Source organism: Staurois parvus, unplaced genomic scaffold, assembly GCF_062004578.1.
Source record: "Staurois parvus isolate SC_StPar_1 unplaced genomic scaffold, SC_StPar_1.0 ptg000262l, whole genome shotgun sequence".
NCBI classification, from domain to species: Eukaryota; Metazoa; Chordata; class Amphibia; order Anura; family Ranidae; genus Staurois; species Staurois parvus.
The window spans coordinates 1894955-1918876 of record NW_028318058.1 but is presented as its reverse complement, the minus strand read 5'-3'; the positions used below and the strand labels follow the sequence as shown (position 1 = coordinate 1918876).

The 23922-nt window shown below is 42.0% G+C and overlaps 1 protein-coding gene across 2 annotated transcripts in view; it reads left to right on the top strand.

The window, feature by feature from the left end:
* MRPS9 (mitochondrial ribosomal protein S9) overlaps positions 1-23922 on the top strand; it is a 115184-nt gene that overhangs the window by 22582 nt on the left and 68680 nt on the right. For both annotated transcript variants that reach the window (XM_089681242.1, XM_089681241.1), the window contains exon 2: positions 3404-3583. In XM_089681242.1, the coding sequence (XP_089537368.1) occupies positions 3404-3583 (180 nt within the window). The remainder of the gene's footprint in view (positions 1-3403; positions 3584-23922) is intronic.

Here is a 23922-nt window from a genome sequence, read left to right as displayed (position 1 = left end):
AAGCTGGCTCTTTGATAGTAAAATTTGGAGACTCTTGCCGTCTATGATAGTTTCTGTCCTCCTCTCGGGCCTTAATTGACAGGTAAGAAGGTAAATTTGTTTTGTCAACATATACAGTCTTTGCTATTCCATTTGTAATAAAATGTTTAAAAGCAAGTTTAGTTTATCTACTTATTAAGCTATACTTTTATTTCAAACATAATACTTTTATATACACTACATTTCACATTCCCAGTGTGACAAAAGTACTTTCAGTTTGAAAAACTACACACAGAATTTTTTTTTTATTTTTCCGTAAATTTCCTTTTTTTGGGGAAAAAAAAAACGGGAACATTTTTTTTCCCATTGCTTCAAAATTTATGGAAAGTATACAACTCTAAACATGGCTAACACGTCTAGATGCATTTGCATGTGTTAAGCGTTTTTTTCTTCCAAAACACTGCTGCCAGGGGAAAAGGCGTCTACTGTAGGAAGGATGGGCAAACATCCTGTGTGCTTGGGGCCTTACTGGGCTTAGTGATGATCTAAAGGATAAGTTCACCTTTTGGAAAGATAACAATACAGTTCCATGTCATATTCCAACAAAGCTATTAACCATAGAGCCCTCCATAGAGCAGTAGAAGCAACACATCACATTGAACGTACCGTATTTTTCGCTCCATAAGACGCACCTGACCTTAAGATGCACCTAGGTTTTAGTGGCGGAAAACAAGAAAAAAAATATTCTGAACCAATGGACTGCAGACATAGTACAGGAGATGACCAGAGACTGCGGACATAGTACAGGAGATGACCAGAGACTGCGGACACAGTACAGGAGATGACCAGAGACTGCGGACATAGTACAGGAGATGACCAGAGACTGCGGACATAGTACAGGAGATGACCAGAGACTGCGGACACAGTACAGGAGATGACCAGAGACTACGGACATAGTACAGGAGATGACCAGAGACTGCGGACACAGTACAGGAGATGACCAGAGACTGCGGACACAGTACAGGAGATGACCAGAGACTGCGGACACAGTACAGGAGATGACCAGAGACTGCGGACACAGTACAGGAGATGACCAGAGACTGCGGACACAGTACAGGAGATGACCAGAGACTGCGGACACAGTACAGGAGATGACCAGAGACTGCGGACACAGTACAGGAGATGACCAGAGACTGCGGACACAGTACAGGAGATGACCAGAGACTGCGGACACAGTACAGGAGATGACCAGAGACTGCGGACATAGTACAGGAGATGACCAGAGACTGCGGACATAGTACAGGAGATGACCAGAGACTGCGGACATAGTACAGGAGATGACCAGAGACTGCGGACATAGTACAGGAGATGACCAGAGACTGCGGACATAGTACAGGAGATGACCAGAGACTGCGGACATAGTACAGGAGATGACCAGAGACTGCGGACCTAGTACAGGAGATGACCAGAGACTGCGGACCTAGTACAGGAGATGACCAGAGACTGCGGACCTAGTACAGGAGATGACCAGAGACTGCGGACCTAGTACAGGAAATGACCAGAGACTGCGGACCTAGTACAGGAAATGACCAGAGACTGCGGACATAGTACAGGAGATGACCAGAGACTGCGGACGTACTACAGGCGATGACCAGAGACTGCGGACGTACTACAGGAGATGACCAGAGACTGCGGACCTAGTACAGGAGATGACCAGAGACTGCGGACGTACTACAGGAGATGACCAGAGACTGCGGACGTACTACAGGAGATGACCAGAGACTGCGGACGTACTACAGGAGATGACCACCAGAGACTGCGGACGTACTACAGGAGATGACCACCAGAGACTGCGGACGTACTACAGGAGATGACCACCAGAGACTACGGACGTACTACAGGAGATGACCACCAGGGACTGCGGACACAGTACAGGAGATGACCACCAGGGACTGCGGACACAGTACAGGAGATGACCACCAGGGACTGCGGACACAGTACAGGAGATGACCACCAGGGACTGCGGACACAGTACAGGAGATGACCACCAGAGACTGCGGACGTACTACAGGAGATGACCACCAGAGACTGCGGACGTACTACAGGCGATGACCAGAGACTGCGGACGTACTACAGGCGATGACCAGAGACTGCGGACGTACTACAGGCGATGACCAGAGACTGCGGACGTACTACAGGCGATGACCAGAGACTGCGGACGTACTACAGGCGATGACCAGAGACTGCGGACGTACTACAGGAGATGACCAGAGACTGCGGACGTACTACAGGCGATGACCAGAGACTGCGGACGTACTACAGGAGATGACCACCAGAGACTGCGGACCTTTGGGGAGGGAGGGGGAGCAGGTACCTGAATTTGACAGTTGTCCTCCCTTTAGTGTGGGCACCCAGCTGATAGCATGTGCATGCACGAGAAGCGCTGCGCTTTATGATTGGTCCAGCGTCTTCTGGGACCTGTTGTGTCCCAGAAGATGCCGTACCATTCACAAAGCACAGCGTTTCTCGCGCATGCGCACTGGGCACCCGGTTGTCACACCCGAGAGCCCACACTAAAGATATCGGCGCGGGAAGACCTCATTGGACCGAGGAACAGGTAAGATTCTACTGCAGAGAAGAGACGTGCGGCCGGCCTGGTATTCTGACACGACGGTGGTGGGAATACCGGACCGGCCGCTCCATAAGACGAACTGACATTTTCCCCGCTTTTTTTGGGGGGAAAAAAGTGCGTCTTATGGAGCGGAAAGTACGGTAAGTACCGTTCTTTGTGTGGTGTTTGTTTTTGTTTTTTTTTTATTTTTTACTAAAATAAGGTTTTAAAGCTGAAGTTTAGCTGAAAAAAAAAACTTTCCAGCTTTAGTCACAACAGTTACCTGTCGGAAGTATGTCCTATGTTGTGTAGGCAGCCAGATCCTGGAGAGATCATCTTCTCTAAAGGACTGTTTATCATTGTCCTGGCTCTGAACTTCAGCACTTATGATTAACAGCTTCGGGTCTTCAGGCAGAATAGTAGTACAGATGATATGACACGAACACTCACCTCCTTCCATCTCCTCCATTGAAAAAAGCTCTTTCACCGAATACACTGCTTGCAAACTGATCTGTGAATGGGGGAAAGTCTGATCAGTCACAGGATTCTGGATGGCTGGATCACAAGCCTAGCTAAACAGAATTTCATATACGTTTGCTGATAAAACCATTTGCATAAAGTACAATTGTTTCAACTATGTAAATAAGTTTGCCTGCAGTTCAAATTTGATGAATGCATCTCATTGCTTTACCTGTATTTCCTTTTGTTAGAAATATTTTAGTTTGTTGTATTTTGCTTATGTTTTTCTATTTTTTCCAAAAATTTGATTAATATTTTCCTATTTCCAACTTGCCTCCCCTGTTTTTGGCATAGGTTTCTCGACTAATACATACCAGTTATGCAGCACAGATGAAAAATGTTCGAGCCTCAGGTCCCGAAAAGTACACAGAGGCTTTTATTAAAAAACAGATTGAAGAGTTCAACATTGGAAAGAGACATTTAGCCAACATGATGGGAGAGGATCTAGAGACTTTTACCCAAGAGGATATTGATGTAAGTATAGTTCTGTTGGAAAAGTAATTTAATGTGTAGCTTTATACTGAAAACCCTTTAACTCTGGTGTAACTGTCCCAAATCAGTGTGAATTTTAATCAAACTGTCGGGATAATGCTGTTTATATTAGAATGTCGTATATTAGAATGGCCAAATCAAATCCCCCTTCATGGCTTTGCCATGTCACTGTGTAAAAAGCACACCTTGGATTGTAAAATATTTTAATGCATTGGCTGTATCGTGCTATATTTCTGCCATTCTAGAAAATCTTTTTTTTTTTTTTTTTTTTTTTTTTTTTTTAAAGACCAACATTTTTTGGTGATAAATGCAGGGTTAGCATATTGTCAGATGGTCACCATGGAAACACCAGTAATTAGGCAGACTGACATGTAGTCCATTCATCAATGTGATGCTTCCTGTCATTGGGAGATATCAGTTCATATAAATAAACTTTTGTATTTTAGTATTAAATATATTTTTTTAAACCTTCTAGGCAGTGTTACAGTAAATGTTTTATTTGAAGCTAAGTTTCAAGATTCCCTTTTTTAAAAGTTGAATGGTATACAAAGCATTATTCTGTGTAATGTACATTTTTAAGTGATCTAAAAGCTTCTCATTCATTTTGTTACCCTGTAATCATGAGAACTGTTTTTCACCATTGTCTTTTATGACCATGTCCTCCCTTCAGTTCTGTGAACAAGGCAATAATTTGGGTTTGTGTGTTTTACTGACTTTGTGTGTTTTTTTAAGTATACCAGTACTGATTTGTATAAAAAATTAGGCACATCTACAGGGCTATTATTATTTTATTGATACTCCAGTCAAAAAGATAATGAAAGTTTTAAGTGGTTACTGCTGATCACTTACTTTATATGAATTAAAGGGGAATAGGAATTTCACTACATGTGTTGGTTAGAACAGGGCTTGAAAACGCCGCTCGCCAAATGCGAGGAGAAATTCCTCTGGCGAGCGGCTGCGAGCACAGATGAAGCATGGAGCGACTGCACCTGCGCTCAAAGCCTCGTTGTGAAGCCAAGTTCTGGTTTATAACTTCCAGTTTCCGATTTCTGCGGCACCGCCGCCAAGGGGACAGGTACAGGAGAGGTCCACTCTCCTACCCTGAGAGGAGACGCCCTCTCCACCGCCACGGGGGACTCTGGGGGGGACACAGTAAGTACTGTATACAACATGTCATATCACTATAATGGAGTACTGGGGAGCTGGGATATACATTACTGTGTACATGTCATATCACTATAATGGAGTACAGGGGAGCTGGGATATACATTACTGTATACATGTCATATCAGTATAATGGAGTACGGGGGAGCTGGGATACACATTACTGTATACATGTCATATCACTATAATGGAGTACGGGGGAGCTGGGATATACATTACTGTATACATGTCATATCACTATAATGGAGTACAGGGGAGCTGGGGTATACATACTGTATACATGTCATATCAGTATAATGGAGTACGGGGGAGCTGGGATACACATTACTGTATACATGTCATATCACTATAATGGAGTACGGGGGAGCTGGGATATACATTACTGTATACATGTCATATCACTATAATGGAGTACGGGGGAGCTGGGATACACATTACTGTATACATGTCATATCACTATAATGGAGTACGGGGAAGCTGGGATATACATTACTGTATACATGTCATATCACTATAATGGAGTACAGGGGAGCTGGGATATACATTACTGTATACATGTCATATCACTATAATGGAGTACAGGGGAGCTGGGATATACATTACTGTATACATGTCATATCACTATAATGGAGTACAGGGGAGGGGGGATATACATACTGTATACATGTCATATCACTATAATGGAGTACAGGGGAGCTGGGATACACATTACTGTATACATGTCATATCACTATAATGGAGTACAGGGGAGCTGGGATAGACATTACTGTGTACATGTCATATCACTATAATGGAGTACTGGGGAGCTGGGATATACATTACTGTATACATGTCATATCACTATAATGGAGTACAGGGGAGCTGGGATATACATACTGTATACATGTCATATCACTATAATGGAGTACAGGGGAGCTGGGATATACATTACTGTATACATGTCATATCACTATAATGGAGTACAGGGGAGCTGGGATATACATTACTGTATACATGTCATATCACTATAATAGAGTACAGGGGAGCTGGGATATACATTACTGTATACATGTCATATCACTATAATGGAGTACAGGGGAGCTGGGAAATACATTACTGTATACATGTCATATCACTATAATGGAGTACAGGGGAGCTGGGATATACATACTGTATACATGTCATATCACTATAATGGAGTACAGGGGAGCTGGGATATACATTACTGTATACATGTCATATCACTATAATGGAGTACAGGGGAGCTGGGATACACATTACTGTATACATGTCATATCACTATAATGGAGTACAGGGGAGCTGGGATATACATACTGTATACATGTCATATCACTATAATGGAGTACAGGGGAGCTGGGATATACATTACTGTATACATGTCATATCACTATAATGGAGTACAGGGGAGGGGGGATATACATTACTGTATACATGTCATATCACTATAATGGAGTACAGGGGAGCTGGGAAATACATTACTGTATACATGTCATATCACTATAATGGAGTACAGGGGAGCTGGGATATACATTACTGTATACATGTCATATCACTATAATGGAGTACAGGGGAGCTGGGAGATACATTACTGTATACATGTCATATCACTATAATGGAGTACAGGGGAGGGGGGATATACATTACTGTATACATGTCATATCACTATAATGGAGTACAGGGGAGCTGGGATATACATTACTGTATACATGTCATATCACTATAATGGAGTACAGGGGAGCTGGGATATACATACTGTATACATGTCATATCACTATAATGGAGTACAGGGGAGCTGGGATATACAGTCAGGTCCATAAATATTGGGGCATCGACACAATTCTAACATTTTTGGCTCTATACACCACCACAATGGATTTGAAGTGAAATGAACAAGATGTGCTTTAACTGCAGACTGTCAGCTTTAATTTGAGGGTATTTACATCCAAATCAGGTGAACGGTGAAGGAATTACAACAGTTTGCATATGTGCCTCCCACTTGTTAAGGGACCAAAAGTAATGGGACAGAATAATAATCATAAATCAAACTTTCACTTTTTAATACTTGGTTGCAAATCTTTTGCAGTCAATTACAGCCTGAAGTCTGGAACGCATAGACATCACCAGACGCTGGGTTTCCTCCCTGGTGATGCTCTGCCAGGCCTCTACTGCAACTGTCTTCAGTTCCTGCTTGTTCTTGGGGAATTTTCCCTTCAGTTTTGTCTTCAGCAAGTGAAATGCATGCTCAATCGGATTCAGGTCAGGTGATTGACTTGGCCATTGCATAACATTCCACTTCTTTCCCTTAAAAAACTCTTTGGTTGCTTTTGCAGTATGCTTTGGGTCATTGTCCATCTGCACTGTGAAGCGGCGTCCAATGAGTTCTGTAGCATTTGGCTGTGTATGAGCAGATAATATTGCCCGAAACACTTCAGAATTCATCCTGCTGCTTTTGTCAGCAGTCACATCATCAATAAATACAAGAGAACCAGTTCTACTGGCAGCCATACATGCCCACGCCATGACACTACCACCACCATGCTTCACTGATGAGGTGGTATGCTTAGGATCATGAGCAGTTCCTTTCCTTCTCCATACTCTTCTCTTCCCATCACTCTGGTACAAGTTGATCTTGGTCTCATCTGTCCATAGGATGTTGTTCCAGAACTGTGAAGGCTTTTTTAGATGTCGTTTAGCAAACTCTAATCTGGCCTTCCTGTTTTTGAGGCTCACCAATGGTTTACATCTTGTGGTGAACCCTCTGTATTCACTCTGGTGAAGTCTTCTCTTGATTGTTGACTTTGACACACATACACCTACCTCCTGGAGAGTGTTCTTGATCTGGCCAACTGTTGAGAAGGGTGTTTTCTTCACCAGGGAAAGAATTCTTCGGTCATCCACCACAGTTCCTTCTTTTTAAGAATGTTCCAAACAGTTGTTTTGGCCACGCCTAATGTTTTTGCTATCTCTCTGATGGGTTTGTTTTGTTTTTTCAGCCTAATGATGGCTCGCTTCACTAATAGTGACAGCTCTTTGGATCTCATCTTGAGAGTTGACAGCAACAGATTCCAAATGCAAATAGCACACTTGAAATGAACTCTGGACCTTTTATCTGCTCATTGTAATTGGGATAATGAGGGAATAACACACACCTGGCCATGGAACAGCTGAGAAGCCAAGTGTCCCATTACTTTTGGTCCTTTAACAAGTGGGAGGCACATATGCAAACTGTTGTAATTCCTACACCGTTCACCTGATTTGGATGTAAATAATCTCAAATTAAAGCTGACAGTCTGCAGTTAAAGCACATCTTGTTCGTTTTATTTCAAATCCATTGTGGTGGTGTATAGAGCCAAAATGTTAGAATTGTGTCGATGTCCCAATATTTATGGACCTGACTGTACATACTGTATACATGTCATATCACTATAATGGCGTACAGGGGAGCTGGTATATAGATTACTGTGTACAGTTTTATATTTTGGACTATTCAAGAAAAATGTAATTTCATACTCTTTAAGGGGGCATGGTTGGCGGCGGACCAGGGGTGGGGTTTGGGACGGGGGTGGGGTTGGGGGGCGGGCCTGGGCAAGGTAGGGTAGGGCAACTGGTGGGAGAGTAAGTTTTGTGACCGGCTGGTAGGTCTGGACTCGAAATTTTAACCACTGGGTTAGAATATAGCATGCAAGTATTGCTGCACACTGTATTCAGCTCTGGTGTGAAGTAAATAAAAGACAGACCTCAGCGCCAAGCCCCACCCATCTGTCACACCCCTCGGACATGTTTTACCGACTTTGGACTTAATCATAGAGTACGATTAAAAGAGAAGTAGGACTCTATTTTCTTTATTTATACTTGCCTAGATGGATGCAGCATCGGTCCGATACTGCCTCTGTCCTCCGCTGGCTCTTAGGGTGAGAACTCAGCGATCACATGATCGCAAATCACTGAGTTCTCTTCTCCGCTCTGAGCAGAGAGCAGGACTGTCAGTCACCTCTGTCTGCTCAGCCCCCCAACACTTACTGGAGCACTGAGCTGTGGAGGGGCAGGGAGTGGCAGGCTCAGGCTCTCAGCGCTTCGCTGAGAGGCTGAGCCAGGTGCCGCTCCAGACTCTGGGGTGGATCCTGACTTCATGATCTTTCCCCAGCATGGACCAGCTGAGTGACGCCAGCCAACGGGTCACAGGAGTGCAGAACAAACTGCATCATTTGATCCACAGAAGTACAGCTAAAAAAGCTTTGGCTGTACTTCTCCTTTGGGCCATTGCGGGTAAAACATGTCAAAGGGCGTGACTGATAGGCAGGGAATTGAGCTGAAGTCTGTCTTTCATTTATCAGAGTTGTGTACAGTGTGTGGGGATACTTGTATGCTACGTTGTATTTTGGAGGGATACATACTCTGTCTCTGCCAGCAACTGAAATACAGAGTGCAAACCTGAGGGACTGATACTGCGGGCTTGGAGAATCACCAATCTTTTATGAGATTTGTGTAGGCTATGTTGGAGAAAACATCACTGCAGGTCCTAACAGTGTGTAAGTCCCATCAGCTATCAGTTCCCTGTAGTCTACAGACTGCATAAACCTGGCCACATACAGTCTTATTGTACAGTCTCCATTACACGCACCATCAAGTATTTATTCCAGGGCCTACTTAAAGAATTCTTTAGAACTGAACGCTAGCAAACCACTGTGTATTTTGCAAAGTAAAAATACATTTTCATTAATGAAGTTGTGCCACTATTTTTTTTGCTGTGTTCGTTTAAGCATAAGTTCACCTTTTGTAAAATAAAAATTAATAAATGCACATCTTTCTGCAGATAAAAAAAAAGTGCATTTTTTTTTTTTTGTTTTTGTTTTTTTTTTACACTGCACTTGTAAAGCATTGCACCCAGCAGATCACGGGTGCAATGCCAGGCTTCTGCCTGTCTCCTTATACTGTGTACAGGCAGGTAGTTACTGAATTACAAGAAGTAACAATGAACTACAAGAGCACTCAACAGGTCAGGGCTTTTGCATCATTTCCTTAAGTTTCTGTAGGCACAGTAATGTGTTGTAAATCTAAGGGGCTGTGGGCAAACCTAGGTCTGGCTATTTTATGTATTGATAGGGCTATTAACAGTGCCAGAATTCTAACTACAGCAGCAGCAAGGCATGCAATGCTTCAGTGATTGTACTGCAGAATTAGAGTGGTATTAGACCCAAAAGCAAACATTTATTATATTGCAGTTTACTATTTCTTAGATGTTATGGCTGCTTTTATTTTTTAAGATTTTTTTCTTTTTTCATATGCTGATCCTGCCAGCAAGTCTGTTGTTTTTCAAAAGAACAAGCTCTCCTGCAGATGTATCCATCACAGAGATGAGACAAACCACTCAACGCTATCAGGGGTGCTTACAATTATCCACTTTTATTTTTGTAACACCATTATCTCAAAAGGAACAAAACTGTTTGCTGTAACTGCATAAAAAGCATTAGCTGGAGTTTGGGTTTAATGTGTTAGTGTATTTAAATCTGCTGACACTCCCCTTCACCTACACTGACAATGCTGCTGTCCAAATTTGCCCCCCCCCTTTCCTCCTGTGCTCCTTCATCCAGAGTGGGGGCACGCTAATACAGGAGGTGTGTTACTAGTCAGATCACCAGTTGAAAAAAGCCTAAGAAAAGAAAACTAATGCAGCCAACACATCTAATGATTGGTAAGCTGCAATATATTGTGTATGGTTTTGGGTTTAATGCCACTTTGAGAACATTTTCACCCAAAGTAAGTGCCTAGGAGGGTCAACAGGTACTGTATTTACCAAATGTGCCAGGAGGTACTTAAAAGCAAGATGCCTATTCTTTCTTACTCGTATTGTCAGCCTACCTAATGAGTCCTCTTAATTCAGAACTCCTTGGGTACTCTGGAACAAGGATGCTTGTGTTTTCTATTGGATATGTGTCAGTCTAGTTACATCTGAGATTTAATCTGCTTATAGTTTGCCTTCCCTAGTTCACCTTTTTCCCCTTCATTAATATGCTAATGACTTTTTAAACAAAACCTTTAGTTTTCATTAAATAGCATATTATAGACTCAGTGATGTCACAGCTGGGTCTCTGTGTTTCTTTATGAAATGTGGGCAGATCAGGACTGCTTTGGGGGGAAAGGGGGTGAGGGACACGCATTGGCGTCCTGAAAACATCACAGCATCCTGGACTCTGTACTCCTCTCAAGAGCCCTCAGCCTTGGGAGGAGTTATACAAATATCAAAATGTCAGTGTAGAGGGAAGGCATTCCTAGGCAGGCTGTATTTACATGCAGACCACCCTAGGTAATGCCCACATGTGATGCTGAGTCCCCCATGATTGAAATTCAGTGAATGAAAGAGGCAAGCCAAAGACAATAAGTCCTCATGCACACTGGATGCTGTTACAGCTGCTGTTTTTGGCTTTTGATGGTTTTTTTCTACAGCCAGTAAACCCCCCAGCATGTTATCCTATGTGTCCATGCACACATAGACTGGAATCAATGTTTTTTGGCAGGGGTGTTTTTGGCTGGAAAAAAAAACCCAGGACTAGTGGGTTTCTAGAGGAGTTTTTTTAGCTATAAAAATGCTCTAACGCTAAAAACGCGAAAAAACACAGCTAAACACTAATGCAAAAACGCTGAAAAACTCACGTTTTTACCGTGACTTTACACAGCTAACATTACCAGCGTTATTAAAACGCCCCGTGTGCATGGAGCCTAAAGCTAGGGAGGAAAGAGTATGATCATGCTTCACTTCTTCCCACTAGGAAACTCGATCAGCTTCTAATGCATGCTGTTAAAGCTCACAGCATGCAGTAAAATCAGAGTAAGCAATTTCAGTTCAGGAGATGAGCCTTTACATCTGTGCAAGACTGAAGGTAAAGGTATATTTCAGCTTTAAACATTATTATAGTTGCACTTCATAACGGCATGAAAACTGATTTTTAACATTTGCCATTAGCTAAAAGATTTTATTACTTTGCTGCTGTCACCTGACTTTGCGTTATTTATGTCGACGTCAGTTTAACCACTTCCAGTCCACACTTTTACCCCCTTCCTGTCCAGGCCAATTTTCAGCTTTCAGCGCTATCACACTTTGAATGACACTTGCGCGGTCATGCAACACTGTACCCATATGAATTTTTTTTAATTTTTTTGAGACAGACAAAGCTTTATTTTGGTAGTATTTATTCACCACTGGGATTTTTTTTTTTTTTTGCTATGTAAATTAAAAAGTCCAAAAATTTAGAAAAAAAATTTTTTCTTATACAATTTTGCAAATAGTATTTCATCATAAATCTTAACCAAAATTTATTCAGTTTATATTTTTAGTAAAAAAAAAAAAAATAACCCAAATTAGTTTATAACCAAAATTTATAATTTTTAAACATTTTTTTTTTCATTTGTTTTATTATTTTTTTTTTTTTTTATTTTTTTTTTTTACATACTGTCACCCTAGCAGTACAGTGTCACCATAGTGACACTGTACTACTTGTGAGGGGTGATGATTTTTGTTTTTTTGTTTTTTACACTGATTGCTTTTACACCCATAAAGGATGTAAAAGTAATCATTTCTCCTTCTCTCTGACTGCATTCTTGCAGCCATTGAGAACTACTGAGTGAGCTGTGATTGGTCACAGCTTGTCACATGGTACAAGGCTGTTGTGAATAGCCTTGTACCATGTGATCTCTGTGATCATTCACAGATTTCACACGTAGTAAGTAATGATGTCACAAGTGACATCTTGCTTACTACTTTGCATGTGATCACTGATTGGCCAATCAGCGATCACATGATCGGGACCTCGTCCGACGATCGGTGTTGCATTGTGTCCAGAGGACACAGCGGGCACCGGATCGTGGTGCTGCGCACTCCCGGGGAGCACGCACAATCAGGGTGCGGGGAGGCCGTTTATATACGGGCACCCGAACCTGCACTCCCACCGTCCGGCCGTTTATATACAACGATCGGACAGGAGGTGGTTAAGTACATCTTCACTGGCATTTTATTGAATTTATTTGGTTTTTAGACTGGATTATGCGGGTCCTTATTTTTAGCAGTTAGGCCCCATTCACACCTAAACGACGCTGCAGCATTGCGCATTTTTGCACATTTTTTGGAGCAGCACCATTAATTTTGAATGGGCTCCTCTCTACTACACAAATGCGCCAAAGAAGCTTCTTTACAAAATTTTGACACTATGTGGGGCTCTTTTGTTGCTGCTTGTTTTGCCATGATTTTCATGTGTTTTGTTGCATGACAATCGCGGCAAAATTGCACTACGCTTGGGGTGCTATTAAGAAATAATGGCACTACAAGCATGTTGAATGTTTTGCTGCGATTCTAGAATCTATGCTCAGGTGTAAATGGGGCCTTAAGCTGCACCAGATTTTTTCATAATAAAAACTGCAAAGGTGGTAAAGTGTTCTTTCGTAATTTTCTATTTTAAAGGAAGTACTTTTCTTTCAAGTTCACCTGCATATCTAGATGTTCTGTACTTCAGTTAAAAAGGAGCTAGAGCATGCAGAAGGGTTGGCTGCTAAAAGCTCAAACACTCACAAATGCGCCAGAAGCTTCCTGGGGTGAGTGAGGGTCCACCTATAGATTCCCCCAAATGTAGACGGTACATTTAAAAAAAACAACAATTACAAAAAAAACCACATAAAAGTTGCATGCTTTACGCCATGGCTTCCAGCTGCTTCCTGTAGACAGGAATGGAGTCACTGTGCCTTCATCTGGGGACCTGGGAAAGCTAAGTATTCCAGATCTTGCTTCAGTGCAGCACAAGAGTGTTTTTGGCGATTTAAGATCTTCGGTTTTCTCTGGGTCCTGGGAGAAGGTCTAGCAACATCAAACTCACCAGAAGCACAGACTGTAAAGTGAGAATGTTTTACTTTTTTTTTCTGATTTTTTTTAAACTGTTTTCTACAAGTGTTACATGTCCAAGTAGGCAGACGACCTTAAGTGTTATTAACCACTTGCTAACCGTCATTCGGCTTTAGCATGGTTTTCCAGTTCTGGGAGGGCGTCATATGAGGTTTTCCCAGAACCGTACACCCGCTGCAGCGTGCACCTTCGGACACAGCTGATCACTATGTAAACACGCTTGCCGGTTATTGGCAGTACTTTCCTCATTCTGTCATACCATGAGGAAAGTACTGCCGATAACTGGCAAGTGTGAAAGGGGACATCTACACTGAAAATCAGTGCAGCCCCAACAGTGCCCATCAGTGCTGCCTATTAGTGCCCTTCAGTTCTACCTATTAGTACCCATCATTGCCACCTATCAGTGCTGCCTCATCTATGCCGACCAGTGCAGCCTTTCCGTGCAGTCTTATCAGTGCAGCCTCATCAGCACGCATCAGTGAGAAAAATTACCTGTTTTCAACATTTTCGGTCTTTTTTAGTTTGTTTAGCAAAAAATAAACACCCAGTTGTGATTAAATACTACCAAAAGAAAGCTCTATTTGTGTGAAAAAAATTATAAAAATTTAATATGGGTACAGTGTTGCATGACCATGCAATTGTCATTGAAAGTACAACGATAAAAAGTGGAAATTGGCCTGGGCAGGAAGGGGGTAAATGTGCCCAGTAGGCAAGTGGTTAAATCCCAAAGCAAACATTTATGAAGTTGCAGCTTACTAATAATTTGATGTAGAACTTTCCAAATCGGTGTGACTCCAATGGAGTCAAATTCACACCGTTATGATCGCTTCCATTGCGGACAATAGGGTGTGACTTGCAATGCGTTTTGACGCACTTGTGTGATCGGGAACTTTTTTTTTGGTTCTTTCCCTGCCTAATTATTACCCACTTGTATTGGGTACTTGATCCACACTGCCAATCAGTGAGGTCGTGGACTTAATTTACAGCCTCACCTTTGGTATGTTCACAGCAACACTTTTTTACTTTCTCTTTATAGCGTGCTTACAATGATCAGCTTTTATTTATTAATTTAAAACATTTACCCAAAAAGGAAATTACTTTGCTGTAACTGCTTGGGTAACTACAGTTTGAGCTGGAGTTTGTCTTCAATTTGTTAGTGTTTCTAAATCTGCTAGCCCCCCCAGATTAACAGTGCTGCTGTTCAAATGTGCCTCTGTGCTCCTTCCTTCAGAATAGAGGCACTCTAATACAGTAAGCGTGTTACTGGTCAGATCACCAGGTAAAAACAGTGGAGAATAAAGACTAAACAAAAAAGGAAACTAATGCAGCCACCACATCAAGGATTGGTAAGCTACATTATACTACATTTTTGGTTTGGGGTTTAGTGCCACTTTTATCTTGAAACATGCTACTCTGCATGCCATTATAGTGTCTTGTCTTTTTGGGCTCCATCTATCAGTAGTTGTCACTTTTTCAAGTATGCATGCTCAGGAGTTTGGATATAAATACTGGATCACAGTTTGAAAATCTCTGGGTAAATTGCAAACTGCAGTAAAGCACATTATATTTTGGATATGCAATATATATAATTTTTTTACACACACTGCAGAGGTCTGCCACTGAAAACACCAGGAAAAGCTTAATCCCAGTTTTAACCTGCCGGTGCAAACATCTACCTCTGCAATGCAAGCAGATTGATAAATAATGCTGCCAAGTTCCCTTCAATTGCTTTTTAATTGTTATCTCCGCTCTTGCTCGGAAACCTGCATGTCCTCTTAGTGCTAGGGGAGAATATTCTTCAGGAAATTTCTCTAATTGATTTGCTGTGTCCATTCTGTTTGCTGTATCATTTTTCACAATACTTCATAATTTGTGCTCATTTCTAATGAACAGAGTCATTAGAACAGGCATGACTAAGTACAACTGACAGCTAACATTAGGTGCCAGATGCAGTTTCTAATGCTACGTAAAAGTGAAGAGAACAGTTTAAATAAATTAGCACCTGTACATTAGTCTCACTTGCTGGTAATTTATAAGCGAATCAGTCGAGATGACATTTAGGTAAGTCATTGATCACGTTAACAGCTGCCTACCCACTGCCCAGCTGGGATAGCTAATTAATAGAGATAGCAGTCCTGACCTAATGCTTTTCCTAGACCATGGTATCCTCTACTTCTCACGTATCAAAGCTTTTTTGCCATCATTTTCTGAAAGCCCTTGTACAAAAGAGTTGATACCATACTACTAGGGAGATGATTGATACGTGAAAATGTCTTAACATATTGATGAATTGGAAGTGAGGGGATCATGGTATCAGTTAAATGATTGAAGTGGAATGCATTTTGTTGGAGATGGCAGTTAACACTCAAGTATGTTTGTGAAGTGTGGTAGGAGTCTGGAATACTTTACTTTGCAAACGTGGGGGGAAGGGGGAAAAAGATTAAAATTAATAAATATAATATTGCCAAAAGTATTGGAACACCCCTCCACATCATTGGATTCAGGTGTTTCAATCACCTCCATGGCCACAGGTGTATAAAATCAAGCACCTAGGCATGCAGACTGCTTCTACAAACATTTGTGAAAGAATGGAGAGTTGAAAATCTGGTGCAGCTGTGCATAGAAACCAGTCGGCTTCCAGGTTTTCTTTGTCAAAGCTTAAGTGAACAAGCTGAAGTTAGAAGCTGACTTCTAAGCTGCACCAGATTTTGCACTCTTCAGTTTTAGTAAATCAACCCCTGGCTGTCTGGACTAAGCAAATGACCCTAGTGAGACCCTAGCTCTGTTTTAACAGATCCACCTGGAGTTTATACCCATGGCCTTATGCTACTGCATAAATTGCTTGGCCAGATCTTTGTAATAAGCCTTCTCAATGTCCATATTTGAGGGGTCCTTGGCTCAAATGCTGGTTAGTGGAACGCCTGTGCAGGAAGCTGCTCCAGAAGATGCTTTTTGTGGGAACATGCCTATTTTGCATTGCTTAGACATCAAAGAGAGTGTGTGCTTGTGTGTATACTCCCATTCTCCAGAAAGAGAGAGATTGCAGTCCAGCAGGTATACTTTCAACTTCTGAAGCTAAGAAAAGTTCCTTCCATCCCTTTCAGGTCTCATCTTCAGCTCTATGCCTGAAGCGCACTTTAGTGTTATGGACCTCCAATCCAGCCAAGTCTGGTTTCAATCCCACTTCCAGATGAAAGTGTGGCCCTACTTGTCAGAGTGTGGGGATGTCTGTTGGCCTTGTTGACCTTCTCGTCTCAAGAAATCTGATGTATGAGTTTAGTGTGTAATTTCCTGGGGCTACAAACTGGGCTTTGTAGCGTCCGCGAATTAATGAACTGCAAGTCCCAACAGCCTTAGTGGCTGTGGGCTTGTAGTTTTCAGTGAACTACCACGGCACTGTGGGGCGCCATGGCGGTTCATTGAAGCTTCCTGTCAGAATATCTGCTTGGCTGTACATCCTGTAGAGCAAGCACATATTCTGACAGGTCTGCAAGAGACCTAAATGGCATCAGCGATCTACTGACCGCTGGTGCAGTGCTTTCCAGGCTCCTTTGGACAAAAATGCACGTTTTTTTACCTGCAAAAAAATGTGCATTTATTATATTTGTCCAAAAGGTTAACGTATCCTTTAAGGCTGCCACCTTGCTTCTGTTCACGTTCACTGTTAAGTTTTATGGGGTGGATATTGAGGCCTCCTCTGATGCCAGTTTGGGGCACAAGGTGTTGCAAGCTGCTCTTTATGTTCTGTCAAGCCCTTTTTTGACCAGTTTACTATATGGGCCTCCTGGTATTTGCTGTGTTTCCCACTCCAAACCGCAACAGTTGTTTTTGGCTGTCCAATGGTTAAAGCTAGGGATGCACCGATATAATGTTATCAGAAATGCAAAGTTGCGTCTCGTAGAAATCCAAGCAAAGTCGCGTCTCGCAGGCATCCATGCAAAGTCGCGTCTCGCAGGCATCCATGCAAAGTCGCGTCTCGCAGGCATCCATGCAAAGTCGTGTCTCGTAGGCATCCATGCAAAGTCGCGTTTCGCAGGCATCCATGCAAAGTCGCGTCTCGTAGGCATACTACGTAGACTTTGCATGAAAGTCACTAGAGGGCGTTTTGTGCATGAATATGCGAAAATGCCCTCTAGTGACTTTCATGCAAAGTCGAGTCCACATTGACTTCAATGCAAAAACATCAGCCACAATAATTTTAAATTAAAAAAAAATATGTAAAAACTATCTGTTTCACTTTTCGGCCAAGTGCATCCTGAATTATCGGTTGCAGCACCCAAATTTTCTTTTCAATGTAACACTAGTTAAAGCTTATGTAAATTCTAATAAGAGTCCAACAAATAAACATATGTTGCTATGTGGGCTGGAAAACCAGTAAGTCCACTGACAACCGTGGCTCATATATTGGTAAAGCTGCTCATAAGTTTTCCAATGGCACTGTTATATCCCTGGAACGCTCCCATATAAAGCTTGTATTTGCAGTTCCATTTAATTAGGTTTGAGAGAACAAAGTTTTAAAAAACCTATGTGTACATACCATATTTGTATCTGAAATGACTATATAAGATCACCTCATTCAGCCTTTTGTATAAAAGTAGTACATCTTGATCTTCTGATCCTGCCTTGTAAGAGACAATGTCATTAGAGAGAGGGTGGAATCAGCTACAGGTAGAGGTTAAGGCACCCAGTGCCTTCACATACCTCAACAGCCTCCCAAACACACCTGTCATGACCAAATCGTTTAGGTGGCGCTGTAGCATTTCCTGATTGTGCCAAAGCTTGCCTGTCAATCATTGTGAAAAGACTTGTCGTCTGTTGTGCTCTCCTGTGGCCACATCTCAGTGTGTCAGGTGTAGGTCTCAACCAAGGGAAAAAAACAATGGAACGCTGTCAATGATTTGTTCCATCTGATGTGTACTGTCATTCACAGTATTTGTAGTGGTGCGATGGCTAATGATTACAAATAGTCACCAGTAATGGTTTTAAATCTGGCAAAGACAGAGTTCATCAAGCAATAAACGTGGCAGCTAAAAGTATGTAGAAAGATTTCCATATTGCTGTTGTGTGGGTGTTAAGCTTCAGTGGAGAATTCTTTTATTTCTTAGTCTTATCTTTTTATTGTGATGCCTGGATTAAGCCTGTGTATATAACCAATGCAAAACAGGTGTTTTCCTAGAAAATCCTTTGTTGTATAGCCTTATTTAATCAACAGGCTGGTTGGGGAGAGTCTTTAAGCTTTGATTAAGAAAAGACATGCTAAGTAATAGATTAATGCGGCACAGATGCCTCTGGTAAGCTTGCTCTGCTTCCCAGAGTCCATTTAGCAAGGACTCCTGAGGAAGATTCTAATAGATAAAAGAATTACTAGGAGCCGGGTAAAATAAACTTTTCTTTTACACAGTAGGTTTCAGTAAAACTGTATTTAAGGATCACAGATACCCAGTTAACAGATTCACTTTATTAATATATTAATAATTATATTTGGTAATTTTTGATCTACTGTATGTTCTTACTTAGTTCATTGCCAGAATCACTTCAAAGCTCCTTCATCTGCTAATTTTAAACATGTGCATCCGGGAAAAGGTGTAGCCAATATTTGGTCAGTGAGTTGTCTTTTTTTTTTTTTCTTCTTCTTTTTTTTTAATACAGATACTAAGAAATATGTTACTTCCAAATGGACACATGAGATATGAGAGATGACAAAGGTCATATCTGAAAATTAACCTTTGTGATGTGATTAGTAATTTAGTTTTCTCCCGTGTTCTTGTAGTGCACCAGCCCACCTAACCTTCCACCACCAGTCCTTTTTTTCTGTAATCTTGTAATCTGGAAACCTTTTTCCTATTAATTACAAACAAAAATCCCTAGAGGCCATAGCTACCAATCGTATTCACGTTTGCCTGGAAATAATGAATGTGATTAGTGATACAGCCAGTACAGAGAAACACAGATAATGCTGCTGGAACTACCTGCTGAATCAGTGTGGAGCTTGTATAATGCCTGACAGCTATGGTTTACAGAGAAATCAGATTAATGTCTAACTCCATGTTTAATATCCCTTTAACCACTGCCTACAGGACACTTATACCCCCTTCCAGCCCAGGCCAGTTTTCAGCTTTCAGTGCTGTCGCACTTTGAATGAAAATTGCGCATTCATGCAACACTGTACATATGAAATTTTTAACCTTTTTTTTAGACAGACAGAGCTTTCTTTTGGTGGTGTTTAATCACCTCTGGGTTTTTAATTTTTTGCTAAACAAACCAAAAACAACTGAAAATTTAAAAAAAAAAATTTTTTTTTTCTTAGTTTTTGTTATAAAATTTTGTAAATAAGTGATTTTTCTCCTTCACTGATGTGCGCTAATGAGGCTGCAGTGATGGGCACAGATAAGCTGCACTAATAGGTGGCACTGATGAGGAGGCACTGGTAGGTGGCACTGATGGGCACTGAAAGGCAGCACTCATATATGGCACTGATAGGTGGCACTGATGGGTACTGATATGTGGCACTGTCTGGCATTGATGGGCGACACTGAAAGGCAGCTCAGATGGGCACTGACATGTGGCATTGATGAGCACTGACAGCTGGAATTGATGGGCACTGACAGGTGGCACTGCTGGGGCTACACTGATCATCGGGGCTACACTGATCATCGGGGCTACACTGATCATCGGGGCTACACTGATCATCAGGGCACACTGATCATCAGTGCCCTGATGATTAGTGTACATGTCCTCTCTGTGGAATGTCGATTACCTCTTCTGCTCTTGAGCTGTCAGCATGACAGCTTGTGAGGAGAGAAATGTCGATAACCGTCATTTCCCTATTTACATGCGATCAGCTATGATTGGACACAGCTGATCACATGACCGAGCCGACATCTTCGGCTCTTTCCGTTTATGGGTGATCTGCTGTGTCCGAGGGACACAGCGCAGCACCGATCACCACGCTGCGTGCTCCCAGAGCTGCGCATGCGCAGTTAGAGTGGGAGGACATCATATGATGTCCTCCCAGAATGAGAGAACCACCTTGCATCCGTCATTACCTTATATGGCGGGCGGGAGGCGGTTAAATAGTTTGTTTGGGCCAAGGTGGCCCAAATGAACTATTTACTGCACTAACAGGTGCTCTGTTACAACTATATGTAGCCTCAACAACATATAGTATACATCACTGTGTTCCAGCAATGGTACAGAAACTTCCTGTCCCATTCCTGGAAGAAATTAGAGTGGGACTGAGTGCTACTTAGCCATGCACTGGAAGCTTTGTATTCTATGAATGAATGCAGAGCTTTCTCTGATTGGCTGAGGTAGAGAAAAAGGCGGACGACATCACAATCTCTGCCTCTGCCAAGTTCCCATTCCACTGCTGGAAGCTTCATACAGTTTGTCCCAAATTACTTATTTAAAGAGACCTTAAACATGGAGTTAGACTTCAAGGTATACTGAGTTGACTTTCTGATTTGAGCTCAGCTACAATATTAACCACTTCCCCACCCCCTTACCCCCTCCTTCCTGACCAGGCCATTTTTTGCTTTACGGCGTGGTGTTACTTTGACTGACAATTGCACGGTCATGCAACGCTGCACCCAAATTAAATTTACGTCCTTTTTTTTCCCCCACGAATTGAGCTTTTCTTTCTGTGGTATTTGATCACCTGTGCGGTTTTTTTAATTTTTGCTCTATAAAAAAATCTAATTTCGGCATAAATTTAGACCAAAATGTATTCTGCTACATGTCTTTGCTAAAAAAAACATTCCCAATACGTGTAAATTAATTGGTTTATGTGAAAATTATAGCGTTTACAAATTGCAGTATAGATACTGGAATTTTTTTTATTATATTATTTTTACTGGTAATGACAGCGATCAGTGACTTATAGCTGGACTGCGGTGGGCATTCTGACACTGTGGGGACCTGACTTGATGTCACACAAAAAAAAGCACTGACACTGTACTAATGGCACTGGGCAGGAAGGGGTAAACGTGAGGGGTGATCAAAGGATTAACTGTGTGCTGGTAGTGTTTTACAAAGGGGGCCATGTCAGTGCGCTTCACTGTAAGCTCACTGCTTTAGATGGCTGTGCTGTGCACAGCCATCCAAAGCAGTGTGCCTGAGCTGACGGAGGAGAACTGTTAGTAAACAAAACAGCTGTTCTCCCTGTCGGTGATCATCAGAAATCTCCGGCAAGGACCCGAATGGCAGAAATGCAAAATCACGTGTATATATACGTGATTTTGCGTACCTGTGCCGCCCTGTAGCAGTATTTCTGCTATAGGGCAGACGGGAAGCAGTTAAAGCTTGCTGATTGTTATTGTTGTCTAGAATAAGCTAAACTTGTCATGGGAAAAATATTTGCTTACTTCTGAAAACACCAGTGGCCTAGCTGAAATGCTCAGTCACTGACTTCTATATTTTGTAGTGTTAATCTGCACACTTGTTCTGGGTTGGTCACTATTAAAACAAGAGGAAGAGAAAACGGCACAACAGATATATGCGTGTGTGTCCAGCAGACTCTTGGTAGTCTCTGGGCCTGGCAGCTAGCAGCCCTCTCCAGCCTTCTTTCTGGTGTATGATCCCAGCTTGACCACTCTGCCATCTTGCTAGCTTGAGTGGCCTCAGGCCACATAACAAAACGAATGCTGTTTTATATATATATATATATATATATATATATATATATATATATATATATATATATATATATATAAAAGAACTGTTGATCAAGGGTGCTCTGGTTCCTTTTGTTGGTTATGGACAAACTGTGACTTCAAAATCAGCAACCGCTCACAATATGGGTTGAGGTTGGAGAGGCTGTTATTCCTAATGACACCCCAATATCTCCTTTATTCAAACATTGACTGTCAAATCCTCCCTTGTTAGTACAGAGTCATCTGTACTCTTTAAAGCGTATCAACCAATGTAAGAAGATAGAATCATCGGTACTGATGGAAGCATACACACGCAGAACAAAAATCAGTTTTCTCTTCAGTAAATCATGGCCACATATAGGCACCCCTCTGTTCTCAGGTACACACCCCAACTACCTGTGGGTTAGTGAGTTTCCTTCTGTCCACCTGTTCTCCAGAGGTTTGGTCCCAGAGCCTATGTTGTTTGTTGAAGCAGTCTCATATATGTAATAGATACTCTTCCATCTCATGCACCTTACCCGTAGGTAAGGCAAAACTTCACATTTCAATAGCCATCATCTGCAGGCCAGACTTGGTTGCTTTGTTTAAATAAACACTCATAATTTTATAATGTAGTGAATGTGACATTTATCAAACCTTCATTGCAATTCAAAACACATGGAGCAGTAAGATGCACATGCATGCAGTGAATGTTTGTGGGATGCCACATTCACTGCTTTATAAATATACCTGTTTAAGTGTACTGTTGGGAATCTGAGGTGTACATTTGTTATGTGTTGTGCACACTTTATTTTGCTTGCACAACGATGAACGTTACAGGATCATTAAAATAGAGCTATACATGCCTATTTACAAAAGGACCATCTCATATTTTAAGAAATCGCTCAGTGACCCTGTGGGGTTTTTTGCTTTGGATTTTATTTCTGATTTTTGTTTCTCACTCTGTTTGTGGCTTAATTTTGACTCTTAAACCATGTGGCTTCTGCCTTTTGAAGTTAAGTCCAAAACCTCAGAATTTCCGCTGCTGGTGGCTAGCAAGGAACACTCAACTGTCCTGGGGACATCCAAAACTTAAAAGAAATCTGTAAATCTGTGTTAATTCCCATAGAAGTGGGATGATTGAGATATACCCTGTTTCCCTGAAAATAAGACCTACTCCAAAAATAAGACCTAGTACTATTTTTGGGAATTGCTAAAATATAAGACCTACCCCAAAAATAAGACTTAGTTGTGATCAGGGCTTTTTTTCATCCGGAACACCATTCTGCCACCTCCGCCACTGGCCCTGTACACACCAATATCTACTGTCTCTTATAAACACAGAAGCGCAGCTTTTGTGTTTGCAAGTGACAGTCTCGTAAGTGAGAGCACCATCCACTCCCACAGAACCTTACTACCTCTGTACTCACCGTGGGACAGGGAAGGAACAGATATTGTGGGTGCAGTGTGTTTAGGGGTGGGGTATCTCGTCCTGCAGCCTAATGCCAGGAAGTCAATGCCCCAGGGGTGATCGCCGGGCAGCGGGGAAGAGGCGGAACGGTGAGCGAGTCAATTCACCTCTGCAACACCTGACTGCAGCTCACAATTGTCATCAGCCAGCCCTCTCTATAATAACCCTC